At 40.4% G+C, this 16014-nt stretch overlaps 6 protein-coding genes across 6 annotated transcripts; all 6 read right to left on the reverse strand.

The window, feature by feature from the left end:
• Positions 1 to 243: 243 nt before the first annotated feature.
• On the reverse strand, positions 244 to 1491 carry POG1 (Pog1p; the record flags this gene model as incomplete). The annotated part of the gene is made up of 1 exon (XM_037288376.1): positions 244 to 1491. The coding sequence occupies one exon, from the start codon at positions 1489 to 1491 to the stop codon at positions 244 to 246; it is 1248 nt and encodes a 415-aa protein (XP_037144271.1).
• Positions 1492 to 2693: 1202 nt separating this feature from the next.
• Positions 2694 to 4010, reverse strand: HG535_0D02520 (SUN domain-containing protein; the record flags this gene model as incomplete). The annotated part of the gene is made up of 1 exon (XM_037288377.1): positions 2694 to 4010. The coding sequence occupies one exon, from the start codon at positions 4008 to 4010 to the stop codon at positions 2694 to 2696; it is 1317 nt and encodes a 438-aa protein (XP_037144272.1).
• Positions 4011 to 5005: 995 nt separating this feature from the next.
• On the reverse strand, positions 5006 to 6067 carry AYR1 (acylglycerone-phosphate reductase; the record flags this gene model as incomplete). Its single annotated transcript, XM_037288378.1, has 1 exon — positions 5006 to 6067. One exon carries the CDS (start codon positions 6065 to 6067, stop codon positions 5006 to 5008), a length of 1062 nt encoding a protein of 353 aa, XP_037144273.1.
• Positions 6068 to 6300: 233 nt separating this feature from the next.
• Positions 6301 to 9366, reverse strand: KGD1 (alpha-ketoglutarate dehydrogenase KGD1; the record flags this gene model as incomplete). Its single annotated transcript, XM_037288379.1, has 1 exon — positions 6301 to 9366. The coding sequence occupies one exon, from the start codon at positions 9364 to 9366 to the stop codon at positions 6301 to 6303; it is 3066 nt and encodes a 1021-aa protein (XP_037144274.1).
• A 1315-nt stretch (positions 9367 to 10681) lies between these two features.
• RPL9B (60S ribosomal protein uL6) lies at positions 10682 to 11257 on the reverse strand (the record flags this gene model as incomplete). The annotated part of the gene is made up of 1 exon (XM_037288380.1): positions 10682 to 11257. One exon carries the CDS (start codon positions 11255 to 11257, stop codon positions 10682 to 10684), a length of 576 nt encoding a protein of 191 aa, XP_037144275.1.
• Positions 11258 to 11522: 265 nt separating this feature from the next.
• STH1 (RSC chromatin remodeling complex ATPase subunit STH1) lies at positions 11523 to 15590 on the reverse strand (the record flags this gene model as incomplete). The annotated part of the gene is made up of 1 exon (XM_037288381.1): positions 11523 to 15590. One exon carries the CDS (start codon positions 15588 to 15590, stop codon positions 11523 to 11525), a length of 4068 nt encoding a protein of 1355 aa, XP_037144276.1.
• Between the last annotated feature and the right edge of the window lie 424 nt (positions 15591 to 16014).

Genomic DNA, 16014 nt, shown 5'->3' on the forward strand with positions numbered 1-16014 from the left:
GACCTTTGAGAATGGCTAACAATAAATCTGTATTTTAAAATTAGGTAATTCGTTATGTTGATCCTGCGAAATTTTGATAGTAGTTTATAGATGCTAAGAAAACGCTTTTTCAGAATATGTATGGGGTATAAGTAGTATTTCCGATGAAGTCTTCTTCTTTTTTTGGCCTCATACGTGAGTCCTAATCCGTGATTATTGCACAAGCATGTAACTGGGTATTGCGCATTGGGGAATATATTATATTTAGGTTGGAGGAGGATATTTTGGGGTGTGTATGAGAAAGTTGACTGGCTTCTGCGGAGTAGCTTGCAATTCCTTAATAGGCGATCTCAAGGAATAATTCGATGAGGGTGTTATCGAACTTTGTGACCTTCGATGGTTTCCTTGTCTTCGAATTGGTACGCCCTCTCCCTTGAAGCGAGAATGAGGTTGAAATTGCTGTGTGGGTGGCAGATAATTTGGGATACCTGCTTGAGTTGATTCTTGATTCGTATTTTGCTGTGCCATCAACCCAGGAGGTCGACGTGTTGATCCAGGAGGCATCAGATAAGATGTGGGTGTCGCGTACGTAGGATTAGCAGGTGGGTATGCTAAGTTTTGTGAAGCGGTAGTTGATATTCCAGACGAAACGTTTTGCGATGTAGTCCTTGGGTTTGATCCACTGACTGACTCGGCAGTGGTGGCGTCTGAATTACTTCGTGGAGATAAATTTTGAGGTCCCAGTCCTGCTAGGATTTGACCCTGTGGCCCAAGTTGCTGCGGCAGCCATCGATTTGGTCCCTGGCCACCTTGGTATTGAAAATGGTAGGGGAACATAAACGGTTGTTGTAATTGAAACTGTGACTGTGAACGGCCCTGTGAATGACCGTGCTCAGGACCCAAGGGTGCATACTGAAACTGTGACTCCCTCGCGTAATCTGAAGCTACTCCCTGGCGTGCATTGTGGCGCATTATAGGAGGTTCCAGTCGTTTTCTTTTTCTATCAGAAGGATATATATCAAAATCGTTTTCCTGACGCGGTGTGGCATGTCCTCGATTGCTAAAAATATCAATGATATCATTAACGGATTGGCTTGTTAACGTTTCACTTGAGCTGCATTTATCTAAAATGAAGTTCAACTTCTCCAGGTTACAATCCCGTAGTTTTTCTACATCCTTTCTTTCTTGCTCCAATTTAATTTGCAAAAAATAGCTTAGGAATTCATCGTCCTCTTTATTAAGGGCAGATATATTTTTGATTCCCAATTGTTCCAGAATCTTTAATTTGAGAGTAACAGATGATTCTGCAGTTGTGGAAGAAGCCGATGATGGCGCTGGTCCTCTACTTCGATCCGTTGTAGCCTCTGAGGAGCTAATAGTAGTCTGAACATCGGACTTGGGTTGCTTTTCCGCTCTTTCGCCGACATTTTCAGTGTTGATTTCAGATGACTCCGCACTCATTTGCCCTGCATCTGGTGTCTGGCTCTCCACATTTGCTTTATCAGCTGACATCAACGATCTACTGAGCCTCTTGATTGAAGTTTCTCTCGATGCGATGCGAGTTATCGATTTCAAATATATTTTTGTAATTCAGGAAGTACCGAAAAAGAAAAAGTTTGTGTGGGTCCCTCAGTACCGCGACCAGGACAGTAAATGGTTCACGATAAACCAAAAAAATATGTATTCAATATGCGCTGTTTATACTAAGAATTACGTGACCTTGCAGTTTGTTCACTTCCTCTCTGTAAGAGATAATTTTTCCTCTAGACAAAAGCTTGCCATCGGAGGACACAGGGATCAGGAGTTCGCTACGCCACTCCCCACTAACCCTCCTACAAATCCTTTTATAGTGTGTTCCCTGATTGCCGCAAGAGAGAGGGCAAGAATTGTGAAAATTGAATAGAAGATGTCGTAGCTAGAACGAACAAGTTTTCTTCTTGCATTGTGTCATTGCGAATGACTACCGCTAGCGCTTGCCGCATGATGGGGTAAAAACTGAGCCTCTCAAGTTATAACGAAACATCCTAGAATGAAGACTTCCATCCAAGCTTTCTTGCAAGGAAATGAAATATAAAAATATTCCATTTCGAACAGTAATACCCAAATGCACTCAAATTAAGGGTTCTTTTCCGACCTTCCTTTTCTCACATCAAATTCAACACGTATGTGGGGCTACATTCGCGCAAAAGCAGAATATAAATAGTCTCCCAAAAGGGCTGTTCTTGCCAAGTCGCAATGCGGTCCATTTGGGATTGTGAATTTCGATGCATAGTACTTTCTTAAATAGATTTACGCTTCCAGAACATGGAAGTGCTGATTCCATGAAACCCATTCATTTGATTGTTTGGTTCAGATAACGTTCAGTTCAGTCTAAGGGGATGCCTCATAAAAGGCGGGGAAATCAAAAGTGAATTATCATGGTTTCTGTTCAAAGAATGGACCTTGATATGTAGAATACGCTTCGCGATCCCTGGTATAAGATAATTACATTAAAAAACAATTTTATGTAAAAAAAATATAAAACAACAGCAGTCATGATGTGATGTCCTTACGGTGGAATGCTGGAAAAAAGATAATCTGATGAGTTATCGAAGAGTATAGTTCTAGCCTCTTAATGCTCCTTAGCGATGAGGATACAACAGACCACGCCATAAAAACTTTGAGAAAGGAAAACTTTAAAAAAAAAAGGCCAAGGCCGGGCTTGAATAATCAGCTTAGTTGTATAACACGAATTTAGCCATTCCAGATGTAACGGAAACGGTACAGCCATCAGAGCCACCCTGGAATGAACCATTTTCGTAGGCACACTCTCCGATCACGTTTGCTGAAGAGTCAGCTGCAACGATCTTTACATTGAAATTTAATGGGGATTTGTTGTTTGGATTTGGGATCAGGGACAAATAACTGACACCGCTGGCCGAACCAGCTCCGAAGTTTAATGGAGCCCAGTTACCGATACCGGAGCCTGGTTCACCCCAGATACAACCGTCTTCCACAGAAACACCAGCATTGTTCACATAATATTGAGCAGATGTTTTCATACCTCTCCAAGTGTAATAGGTGTCTTGATTGACGATGGTTAGTGGTGAGGAATTACCAGCCTGAACAAAAGTTGGAATGACCATATTTTCGGTACCTGGATAGTCAGTTCTGCAAATAGCAACATCTTTGTCAAGTTCAGAAACAACTTCGGCAGCTTGTACACCCCATTCGCACAAGTAATCGTGATCAGTGTTGGAACGATACAGAAAGCCGCCTTTACAGTACAATCCACCAATGGATCTACCGTCAGATGGTTGATTGGATGGCCATTGGGTCTTTGACATACCTGATTGACAGGCATAAGAACAGTAGGAGCCTTCAGAACAGCTGCCACCGACGGAAGTGTCTGGATTTTCGATTCCAGACCAGCCACCCTGGTTCATCCAATCGATTGGAACAACACCTTGACCAGCTGGGAAGTGGCTACAAGGGATAGTACCATCAGAGAATTTCTCCGTTGGAGGAGAAAATGAATTCAAATCGCCGGCAAGACCACCCGAAGAAGACGAAGTTGAAGAGGACACAGAGGACACAGAGGAAGTAGCGGTTGATGAGGTTCCTGCTGCGGATGAAGTGGTTACCGAAGAAGAGGTAATCGAAGATGCTGATGGAACTTCGCTAGACGATGTAGTGGTGCTGGATACAGAAGTAGCAACAGAGGAAGAAGAAACTGGAGCAGCAGAAGAAGAAACTGCGGAAGCAGTGGCAGTGCTAGAGATTTCTGGTACCAAAGTTGAGGTCAAAACTGATGAAACACCTGAGTATGAAACTGCAGGTTTGGTTGCTGCACTGGTGATTGGTTGACCGCTGTTGTCAACGGTAATAGTCTCGTAAACATATTCGACGGCAACGGCTCTCTTATGCTTGTGAGAGTCATTAACAGTGGTAATACAATCGTCGTCACGCTTGACGTGGAGATGGGGTAAGCCAGAAACAATAGCGCTAGAGCCTAACAAGCAAGCAGCTAGTGTAACAGATGAAACTTTCATTTTATCTCTTTTCAATCAATTAATGTAACTCTTATTTTCTAGTATCAACATTATTTTGAACTGTTAGTGGATCATGTCTTGAAGTTAAAAAATTTCGCCCATATCCAGTCCAATTGCTCGAATAAACAATCCCATCTTCGACACCTGTACTGTTGAACAATAACAATGTTTGTCTGAATCGGTATTTTTCATTATCAAACGCGAAATTTTCGCTCAAAACGACACCGCGAAAAAAATGAAAACCGCTGAAAAGAGAATTCTATCAGAATGGCTGGTCAATGTACAGTTGAAACGTATCGATATTCCGGCAATAACTGTTTTTTTTGTTTCGACTGGTACATCAAAATGTTAAACACGTTTCTGGGGCTTGGATGTTGTTTCGGCCAATGGAAATGTTTCGAGGTTTCAGACATGGATGGAATAGCAGAAAACGCTGTAAAATACATACTTTAGAGTAAGCCAAACTTCTTTGAAATTGAACAAGGTCTGTTTGATAAAGGAAGGAATAGTAGTTGGATTAATGAACGGTCAATACTTTGGAAAAAGGTGAAAACACGTTCTAAAAAGGAATGTAAATAGTTGGGATTTTTTTAAATGAGTGTAAAAGGTTGAGTTCCTAAAAGTTCAATATCTTCAGTTAATAGGTCAGTAAATCGGTAAGTCGGTTAATGAAACTATGTAGTTCTTAAGTAATAAACATAGAGTGATAACAATAAATGAGGAATAAACAAAAAAAAACCCACCTGTATTTATCAGCTTTTTCCCGCTCATTTGTCACCTCGAGAAAAGGTAAAACATGCAGGTGAAAAAATTACTTTTGAAAAACGTAAACAATGGGAGACCAGTAAAAAAAGTAAACGAGTTTGAAAATAAGAAACAGGCGTGGCTATGCCCTGCGTTAAGGTTTGAGAGAGAGCATAGCTCGCGGAGGTCTAGTGGGAATAAGTTCTTTTTCAAGAACATGATCATCATGAACATATCTGTGTGCATGATAATCAGTGCTGTTTTTCTCTCAACACTTTGTAGGCAGCATGGAGTCTGAATTTCTTCTCAACCCCCCATTCAATTAGCCAGTACGGCAAAAAAGTGTATACCAAGGTTAGAAGTCTGGCCAATTTTCCTCTGTATACATCCAGCGGATCTCTTGAACTTAGAATATCGCCAACGACTTGTTTTGCGTACTCCTCCACAGGAGTTGGGTGGTTTCTTTTTGCCATTTCACGTCTTCTGTCAAATGCCTCTATACCTTCCTTGAAGTTGAGATAAGAATGATCAGGTAACGGTCTTTTCTCAGCGATATCTGTGGCGACACCACCGGTGATCGTGTTGATCACTCTAACACCAAAGGGTCTCATCTCTAAATGCAAAACTCTGGCATACTGATGGATTGCTGCTTTCGTAGCACCATAGATGCTTCCGAATGGAAATGCTGCAATACCTGCCAGAGAACCGGTGAATGTAATAGTCCCTTTAGCGTTGATTAGGAACTCAGCTAGTTGCGCGCACATGTTGATATGGCCAAATACGTTGACTTGGAAGCATTGTTCCACCATCGCATCAGTAACATCGATGGCCGGGACTGTACAACTTTGGCCTGCATTGTTGAACAAGAGATCCAGCCTCTGGCCAGGTAATTCTAGGCCCAACTTTTCTTTAAATTTTTTAATCTCAACAACCTTAGAGATGTCCAGGTGACATGGAATAATGACGCCTTCGGCAAAGTTCTCAGCTAATTTCTCTATGGCTTCAGTGTGCCTCGCACATGCGTATACTTTATAATTGTGCTGGGCTAGCTCACGGGAGACATGGTAGCCAATACCTTGAGAAGCACCTGTGACAACAGCAATCTTTCTGTTGGATAAGTTTGACATCTTCGACGTTGGATACTTAATGCGAATAGAGTAATACTGTGAAGGAATGAACCTTGACCGTATTGCATTTTTTATATGTTTTAATTTTTTGCTGGAGCAACTTACAAGTCCCTTGAAAAAGGGCATTCGGGCGAACCTGAGTGATGACATGTAGTAGAAATCATCCGAAGTATAGTGTTGATACATATATTCAAGCAATGCAAAGGTTAATTAAGTACCATGGGGCGGACCAGGCGTACATATGAGCTTGAAACTTCATCGTAGACAATAAAAGTGTTTTTCGTTCTCATAAACAAACACCAATCATCCATGAATAAAATATTGGATTGAATACATATAATCTAATGTAATAAATAAAAAGGCGAGATAATCATAAGAATGTTATATTTGCAAAGTAAAGATGATGATAATTAGAACAATCACTGCTGTTGACCAAATACCTCACTTAAGAATGCTTCTTCTTCTGCGGTATGTAAAGTCTTGTTACCAGCCGCAACAGCACCACTTGGATTTCTTCCACAATATTGCACATTGAAATCCTTATACTTTTCTGTCTCCTTCAAAACAGTAGCTATTCTTGGAGCTTGGTAAGACCATGAACCCATATTTAATGGCTCTTCTTGACAGAATTTAATTTCTTCTAAGTTTGGATAAGAGTTGATTGTGTCACGTAACTGAGCAAATGGGAATGGATGAGGTTGCTCAATCCTGAGGAAAGCGGTTGTTTTATCACCCAATTCAGCACGCTTCTTATGCAATGCAGTGTACACTTGACCTGTCAATAATACCAGTCTCTTGGTTTCTTCTCTGGTACCAATGCTCTTTCCATGTTCAGCATCTTCGATCACCCATTGGAAACTTCCATCAGTAAACTCTGATAGTTCAGATCTTGCTAATGGATGACGTAGCAGCTGTTTCGAGAAGAATAAAACTAGTGGTTTACGGAATTGACGATGCTGTTGTCTTCTCAAGATATGGAATAAGTTTGCTGGTGTTGTTGGATACACAACTTGGAAATTACAATCCTGATGTTGCCTCTTCAGTTTCTCTTCCGATGGGAAAAATCTTTGATCTTCATTCGCCAACTGTAAGAATCTCTCCAATCTGCCAGAAGAATGTTCAGGACCTTGACCGTCATAACCGTGAGGTAAAGAAAGAACTAAACCTGAACGTTGTTTCCATTTTTGTTCGGCACCTGCAATGAATTGATCAATAATAACTTGCGCAGTATTTGCGAAATCACCAAACTGAGCCTCCCACATAACAAAATAATCTGGACTTGTTAAAGAATAACCATACTCGAACCCCATAACACCGTATTCCGATAGTGAAGAGTTTGAGATCGTGAAATCACCTTGCTTTTCGCTTAGGTTTTTTAATGGAGTATATATATTTTCAGAATTCTGGTCATGTAAAACAGCATGACGTTGAGAAAATGTACCTCTTTCGACATCTTCACCAGAAATTCTGACATGATAACCTTCAAGAGCCAAAGTACCAAAAGCTAAGGCTTCACCGGTAGACCAATCAATTCCTTTTTCAGTGTCAATAGATTTACCTCTATTATTCAATATTCTTTTCAAATTTCTGTGAATTTCAAAGCCTTCTGGTGCTGAAGAGATTACTTTACCGATATGTTTCAGAGTATCAGCGGGAACGTTTGTTGGTTCATGCGGCAAAATTTCAGTTGCTAATTCTTTTGGTGATTTGAAATTTTCCCAGGCAGCAGTTAACCATTCTCTTGAGTTTGGTTTATATTCTTTTCCCTTTTCAAAAGCTTCTTCAAATAATCCCCAAACCCATTTTTTATGTTCTTCAATGTCAGCCTTCGTAAATGAACCTTCAATTATCAATTTCTCAGTGTAAACATCAATAACAGATTTTTGTTTAGCAATCTTTTGATACATCAAAGGTTGAGTGAAGGATGGTTGATCTGTTTCGTTATGACCATGTTTTCTCCAACCAACAACATCAATTATAGCATCAGTATGGAACTTACTTCTCCATTCGGCGGCTAAATTGAAGATGAATGTAACAGCTTCAACATCATTAGCATTAACGTGGAAGATTGGTGCATCGATAGCTTTAGCAATATCAGAGGGGTATGGTGTGGATCTAGCAAATCTTGGGTCTGTAGTGAACCCAATTTGATTGTTGAAAATAACGTGGATGGTACCACCTGTAGAATATTCTGGCAAGTTCAAGAATTCCATTGTCTCATAAACCACACCTTGACCGGCAAAAGCGGCATCACCATGCATTAAGACGGATAAAGCCTTGTCTTTCTTCTCAAGGTCGTTCTTTGCATGAAGAATAGACCTTGTCCTACCCAAACAAACGGGATCATTTGCCTCTAAATGGGATGGATTTGCGACCAACGAAATGTTGACATATTTACCTGAAGTTGTTGGTCTTTTGTAATGCATACCTAGATGATATTTCACATCACCTGACCCTTCGATATCGTCCTGGGCAGTTGACCCCTTGAATTCAGAGAAGATAGATTCATTTGGCTTACGAACAACGTTCGATAAAACATTTAATCTACCACGATGAGCCATACCTAATACAACATCTTCAACGCCTAATTCAACAGAACGATCGATTAAGGTCTTGATACCTGGGACAGCGACTTCAAGACCTTCTAAACCGAATCTTTTATCATTTGGAAATTTTGTTGATAAGAAACTTTCAAATGAGGTAGCCCAAGTCAGCCTATCTAATATTTGTCTCTTTTGATCAATAGTGTACTGGTAAGGAGTTGCAATTTCAATTCTCTCTCTTAACCATTCACACTTCTCCTTTGATGGAATATGAGTATACTGCACACCATAAGATGAACAGTATAACTTTTCCATGGAGCTAACAATCTCTCTCAAAGTCATCTTCGTCTTACCATCTCTAGCAAATCTGGGTAAGATACCGGGACCTAAGTTTATTTGCTTGTCGAGATCACGCTCAGTGAAACCATAGTACTCTAATGTTAGTTCTTTTGGAACCGGCTTTGTCTTGTCATCACCAAAAGAAATCTGTAAAGGATCGATGTGTGCTTTCAAATGGCCTCTGACCTGGTAAGCTCTACATAGAAGCTGGATCTTCAAATGGCACATCACATTTTCGTCAACTGTAGTGCCCATTGGCTTATCTAATGCCAAATTCTCAGCACCCGTAGGACCGCTTACTAAATTTGGTGGCGCCTGAAATGCGCTAGACGACTTGATGTTCATGTTGCCCATGTTTTTGAAGTACGCATTCCAAGACGCATGGACAGAACTTGGATCCTTCTGCCAAGCCTCATACATCTCGTCGATATAGTTGGCGTTAGAAGTAGACAAAAAAGTGTCTGTGCCGCTGGCAAACCCTCTCGCTCCCCTGGCAGCACACAGCAGTGATCCTCCCAGCGGTCTCGAATGCGAGCCTGCATTCTTCAACAAGCAACGCCTTAGCATGTTACGCGATGAAAGTTGTGAAACTGTTCTCAACATATTCAACTCGCGCCTTAGACTGCACTCTGTGTTTTCGTTCTCGTTCTCCTTCTTTTCCCCCTTTCTTCAACTAAGAGGCAGAGCTATCTTATTCCGAAGTTTACAAGACACACGACAACTCTTTTTTATTGTGCTTTCTTTGATTTATCCTTTAAATCTTTTTAAAAATGCGAGAGTACCCGGTATGAAAATAATACCGAATTTAACCCACTCGCAAAAACAAAGACAAAAAAAAGGACAATTGCTACGCTACTAAACCCTCTTTCAGCAATGCTCAAACGACACTGGTCGATCAAGTACTAGTTTCTGTCATATCTTGAACCTACATGCACGTATTTACACTTTATACAACCGTTAAAATCGCCGTGTTTTGAACGATCCGGTGGCATCAAGATCTGGTCCAAATAATAACTGCTTGATTGTCATTCGTCTACAGTCATAACAACAACACGCAACTGTATCAAATTCGACAAATAGGCCTCGATGAGCTTCTTTCCGGGGGTGAGAGGTGAGGACCTCATCCAGGACAGTTCAGAGGCAGCTGCATCATCAGTTCGGGTGCCCTTGTCCGGAGCCTTTTCGGCATCGGGATCGTTCGGAGCCGCTCGGAGAAGATATCACGGCTGAAAAGGACACCGCAAGTATTATATTCCGGGTCCGATTACGCAGTGACATGTTTCGTGTGTAGCGATGTTATTCGATAGTTTGTTTTTGTTGATTAGATGCCCTGTTTTAGGGCTTGTATGTAGGTGGTTCAATGATACAACTTAGCGATCAGGCAGAGACTACCTAAAAAGAAGAGTGTTGCGACATGCATACAATGCCTTATCACCCAGGGTGGTAGCACTTGTAGCACTTGTAGCACTTGTAGCACTTGTGAGCATAATGACGTGTAGCACTTAGGGCAGCGACGCTATGTAGAGCGCCCGTTTAGATCTAGAGATTTCTTGATGGAGTAGGCTCCCTACAAGATTGAATTAGTTTCTGTGCTTATGATTCGAGCTATGAAACACAACACGTTAAGAGCCTATTGTAGAGATAGAGAAAAATAGAATAAGCTGTCTAAGGTGACATTTACATTAAATGGTTTGGGTTTTGCTTAAAAGAACAGAAAAATAACTTGGTAACGTAGATATGTGGCTCTTCATTATTGGAGCACAAGCAACGTTACCTGATGCAAGGACGGACGAGTCCCTGCGGTAGTGGGTAAGGCGCGTATCCGCGCCGCGGTCTACATAAAGGTCCTCTCGCTACGTAAAAATAATATACATGGGTGTGCTGCTTCATTGAATTGAACTGATCAAGTGTAGGTGGTTCACTCTTCTTCAGCAATGACACCCTTCTCAGAGACGTAGATACCATCCAAAAATTTACGGATATCCTTGTTTCTGGCACGACAGATTTGCTGAATGTCGGCAGCGTTTTGAGAAACGTCTTCGACTGAGTTACCAGATAGAACAATTTCGTCCTTCTGGTTGGCGGAGAATTCAATGTCGACACCTTCTCTCACTGGAACTAATCTGACCTTCTTGTCACCCAAATAGTTTCTGATTTCGACAAACTTCTTGCTGTCCTTGTCAACAACGTTAACGTTGATTGGGAAATGCGCGTAAACGTATCTCATCTTGTACTTGTAGCCCTTGGTGACACCAGTGATCAGGTTGTCAACCAATGACTTAACAGTTCTCAAAGCAGCAACATGCTTTCTGTCACCGTTGTGAACAGCAACCTTGATTTGCTTGCTGCCGATCTTGGTGAAAGTAACATCGATGTGCTTCAAGTTTTTGACCAAAGTACCTCTTGGACCAGTGACCTTAACAACTCTGGACTTGATGTTAACGGTAACGCCTTCTGGGATTTCAATGAATTGCTCAGTTTGAATGTACTTCATTGTCGAGTTTCTTGTTTTGTTTTATTATTCGAACGACGGACGGCCTGTAGAGCAATATTCACACAGAGGTGGTTTGTGATCAACACACTCTTTTATATACTTTTTCATTTGAAAATTTTTTCGTGAGTTGCGTCGTCGTCGTCGTACATCCCAAGATGGAAAAATCGTAGTGCGGGTAATGAGTCCACATTTCAAATATAATTACACTGGGTGAATTAGAAACTATAAACATATTACAACGTTGAGTATACAAGTATTTTCTCGTCTAACTGTTTTGATTGAACCACTCATCAGTAAATACGTTCAACTTATCTGCATCATTATAAACCCACGATCCTTCCTCATTATAGAAGCGAGCATTATCGTACATAGTCTGGATATCATTTTTCACATCATCTAAGCTCTCGTAACTGCCCTTCTTATTCTTCTTCGATATTGTGTCAAGCGCTATGGGCTTTTTGATTACAGCAAAATAATCAGGATACTCTTTTTTCAAAGGTAATTTTTCAAAAATTGAAGTCCTTGGATGGTCATCTGTTTCATCAACTTGCCCACGCATAGCATCGATCAGCTCAGTTATCTTTGTGGAAACTTCTAATTTGGCATCGTTTACACAAGTGGCCTTATTGCTCGCAGCATTAGTAGTCTTACCTTTTTTTGCCTTTAGCGACTTTTCGTTTTCTTCCTTAACGTCAACTTTACCTTTTTCATTAGTTTCCAACTTTCCTGTGGCTCCTGGTTCGCCTTTTAATTTTAATCTTATTTTTAACTTAGGCTTCTTTTTCTCTGGCTCATCTATTTCCATAGGAGTAACATTCTGCTTATCAGGTAGGTTTTCCACAGCAGATGCTGTTCTCTTTTTCCTTGATCTAACCTTGCGCTTAGGTGCCACCACCTGAGGTGATTCATTTTCATCGACCACAGGGATGTGCTGGTCAGAGATCGTTGGCTCTCTGTTTTCGTCTTCGACAGGCTCCTGGTAAGACGGTTCCGGCGAATTATCAATTGTGTCGAGCCCTTCATCCTCTTCAAACCTGGGTTTTTGTCTTTTGGTCCTGGCCTCCCGTCTCCTTTGAATTACTTCTTCAAGGGTGCTGCCCTCATCTTCTACAGCTTGTAAGAATTGCTCTTCAGTCAGGCCATCATCGTAATAAACTTTTTTTCTTTCTCTTACCCTTCCCACTGCCACAGGTTCTGGCTGCAGATGGGTTGAAATATCTTCCGTGAAAACCTCCGGAAGCTCATCGGTTTCTATTAGACGTGGTAATGGTTTTGATAAGCCCTCCGCTTTGGCTTCCAACCTTTCCTGTTCTATTCTCTCGCGATCAATTTTATCAAAAAACTCCTTTTCACCCTCACTACGCGCTAATATTTCATTTAATTCTTCATCATCGAGTTCAGCTTTATCATCGTCATCTTTACTGGACTCACTTTCAATTAATCTTCTTAAAAATGCTTCTTGTTCTTCTGCCGTAGATTTGTTGTCAAATTTACCAGCTTGAATAACTTTCCCATCAATATCCAGCTTCTGCATTGCTCTTTCAAGAATGACCTCCTCAACGGAATCAGTTGTAATTAATCGTAAAATTCTAACCTCATTCTTTTGACCAATTCTATGAGCTCTATCTTGTGCCTGTAAATCTTGGTGAGGATTCCAATCTGTATCAAAGATAATAACCGTATCAGCAGTTTGAAGATTCAGACCTAAACCACCGGCTCTTGTTGACAACAGAAAGCAAAAGTAGTCAGAATTTGGCGCATTAAATGCTTTCAGCATCTCAGTCCTTTCTTCGGTCTTTGTAGAACCATCCAGTCTCATATATTTCAAATCTCTCAATCTTAAGAAGTCTTCCATGATATCCATAACTTGAGTCATTTGAAAAAACATCAATACACGATGCCCTGTTGCCTTAAACTTAGGCAGCACCCTATCTAGCAATTCGAATTTACCGGCTACACGGTAAAGAAGAGAACTATTCGCACGAGTTGGATTAATCACACTTTCAACTTCGTCAAAAACAAATGGATGGTTACAAATCTTTCTCAATTGCATGATCTTATTATTTAGACCTTTGATTCCACCTTTTGTAGCTCCTTCTGTACCAGCTCCCACAAAAAGAGCATTGTGATTAAGCATTTGTTGATACAGCTGATGCTGTAAACCCGAAAGTCTACATTTAACAACTTTTTCCACTTTATCGGGTAAATCCTTTTCAACTTCTTTCTTCAAACGACGTAACAAGAAAGGTCTCAAAACTTTATGTAATCTCCTGATGATCAATAACATCTCTTCTTCTGTTAATTCAAGTTTTTCTTGAGTACCAGTATTTGCGAAAGGAGTATTAAACCAGTCTTCAAATGTCTTTGCTGAATTAAAGATTTTGGGAAGAACAAAGTTCAAAAGTGCCCACAGTTCAGGTAAATTATTCTGCAAAGGTGTACCTGTCAAAATTAGTCTGTTTCTTGTGCGATAGTAATGTGTGATGGTATAAGATAACTTAGATTGAGCATTTTTCATTCTGTGACCTTCATCAATGATCATATGAGCCCAATCCGGTTTAGCCAAAACAGAACGATCTTTGATGATGTATTCATATGTAGTTAAAAGAACATCAAAGTTTCCGATTCTTACTTGTTGCTGCAATCCACGTCTTTGGTTTGGCGTGCCCTTGTATATAATTGTATTCAAACCGGGGGCCCACTTTTCAAACTCCAAGGTCCAATTTGTGATAGTAGATAAAGGTACAATAACTAGGAATGGCCCCTTTTCTTTTTTGACTTCAGATAAGTATGTGATAAGAGATATAGACTGAATGGTCTTACCGAGACCCATTTCATCTGCCAAAATACCATTTAGATGATTGTTGTATAACGAAACCATCCATTCTAAACCACGAATTTGATATTCCTTCAAGGTACCACCAACTAACATGGATGGCTGTTTAACCACCTTCTCCTTAACCGTATGTGCAACCTCGTAATAATCGACCTTTTCCCTTTCTTCGTCTGTTATTGGGGGAATTTCTTCACCTCTAAGTATCTTAGCTTCATTCTGTTGAACCTTAACTGCCTGAGCTAGAGAATCTAAGAAGGTGTTGGTTTGTTTCAACAGCTGTGTAATTCTTGTATCTTTTGTTTGATCTAACAGTTTCAAATAAGCTTCTTCATCATTAGACTTCAATGCAGCCAAACGCTGTTTTGCAGTTCTTTCCATTCTCCTTTGCTCCTCCTTTTCTATTTGGTTATGAGTCATCTGTCCCAATTTACCAAATTGGATCGCACGATCACGATACGACCAATTGTTTGATTGCCTATTTTGCACAAAATCAATAATTCCCGTGACCTTCTTCATATGCAAGTTACTTTCCTTTTTACGTTTCTCCAGCAGCTGTTGTCTCTCTAATTCTTCTGCAAGTCTTACCGTCTGTGGAACAATTACTTTGGATCTCACCTGAACAGATCTTTGTGCAGCCATTGTGAAAGGCGAATCCCTCAAAAAAGGAACTGTGTGATGAGCTTGACTTAAAACGTTTGTAATCAATTTTTGCCTCAGAGATTTTTGCTTCGTGAGAAGCTTAAGACTTTTCAACTCAACAAGTGCCTTTATCTTCAATTCGTCAATTCTAGATGGTATATCGTCCTTCGTAGTAAACTCTAAAGAATCTTCTAAAGAATAGGTACCCAGATTGGCAGGCAGCCTCTCCAGTTCGCTGATTCTCTTAGCTATATGCGAAGATATCATAGTTTCTGTTTGATAATGACCAAGTTCTGTTGGTGTAGTATTTGTAAATTTATCAAAAAGCTTGAACTCAATTGCTTTCTGATCAAAATCCATTGAAACATTTACTGGTCTCAATTCTTGCTCAGTCGTTATTTTCGAACCATAATTCTCCTGTTCATCATTGTTTTCTGATAGTAAATTATCTGGTATATCCAGGTCCTTTTCCAGTAGTTGGAAAGCTAATATCTGTTTGCTTAATAAAGCATCATCATATTGACATTCCTCATTTTTCACTGAACGCAATTCCTCGAGACGTTGAATGTATACATCCTGATCTCTAGAAATTTCGTAGAAGGCGCGTTCAAGCGCTTCTACTTCCACTCTGCTCGCTTTGCCCTGATCAGATATTGCCCGATAACGATACAGCAATTGATCCAGCTGCGCTATAGAATTCGGTTTGGGTATATGTATTGTCAGTGACTTCTTCGGGTCATCCGTTGTGGAGCTCGCTGCATCTGAAAGAATGTCAGAAGATACATCTATCAGACCTTCCGGATGAGGCTGATGTTGCTCCATTCCAATCATATTAGGAGCAGTTGAAATTAAATCCATCGTAGATGCTCACCAATTGCCTTCGTTGCTCAAACGTTGTCCAACCTTGGTACTGATTCGTTTCTATCTACGTGAGCGGCTCTCTCGTCGAATGAAGTACTTTCAAACTTATAAAATATCGTACGCCCCTCCTTGTAATGCCAGTAAAAAAAACTTCGCTCTTACTGTAATCCTTCTATATACGTGCGTATATTAGCTTGTCAATTCTTTTTCTTTTTCTTTTTCCCTTGTTCTTTAAAACCTTGATTTGCCCTTTCGTGTTATTTTATCTTTTCAGAAGATCCTCTTGATATTCAGTATTGCATTTAGTTCGCCAGTTCTTATTTTTCCCAGAAAACAAAAATTTGATTTTTAACAAAATACAAATGGTTAAAGGTAGTCGGGTAACAGATAATCAAACGACGGGTAACACCTACATTTGAAA

This window comes from Zygotorulaspora mrakii, chromosome 4, assembly GCF_013402915.1.
Source record: "Zygotorulaspora mrakii chromosome 4, complete sequence".
Lineage (NCBI taxonomy): Eukaryota > Fungi > Ascomycota > Saccharomycetes > Saccharomycetales > Saccharomycetaceae > Zygotorulaspora > Zygotorulaspora mrakii.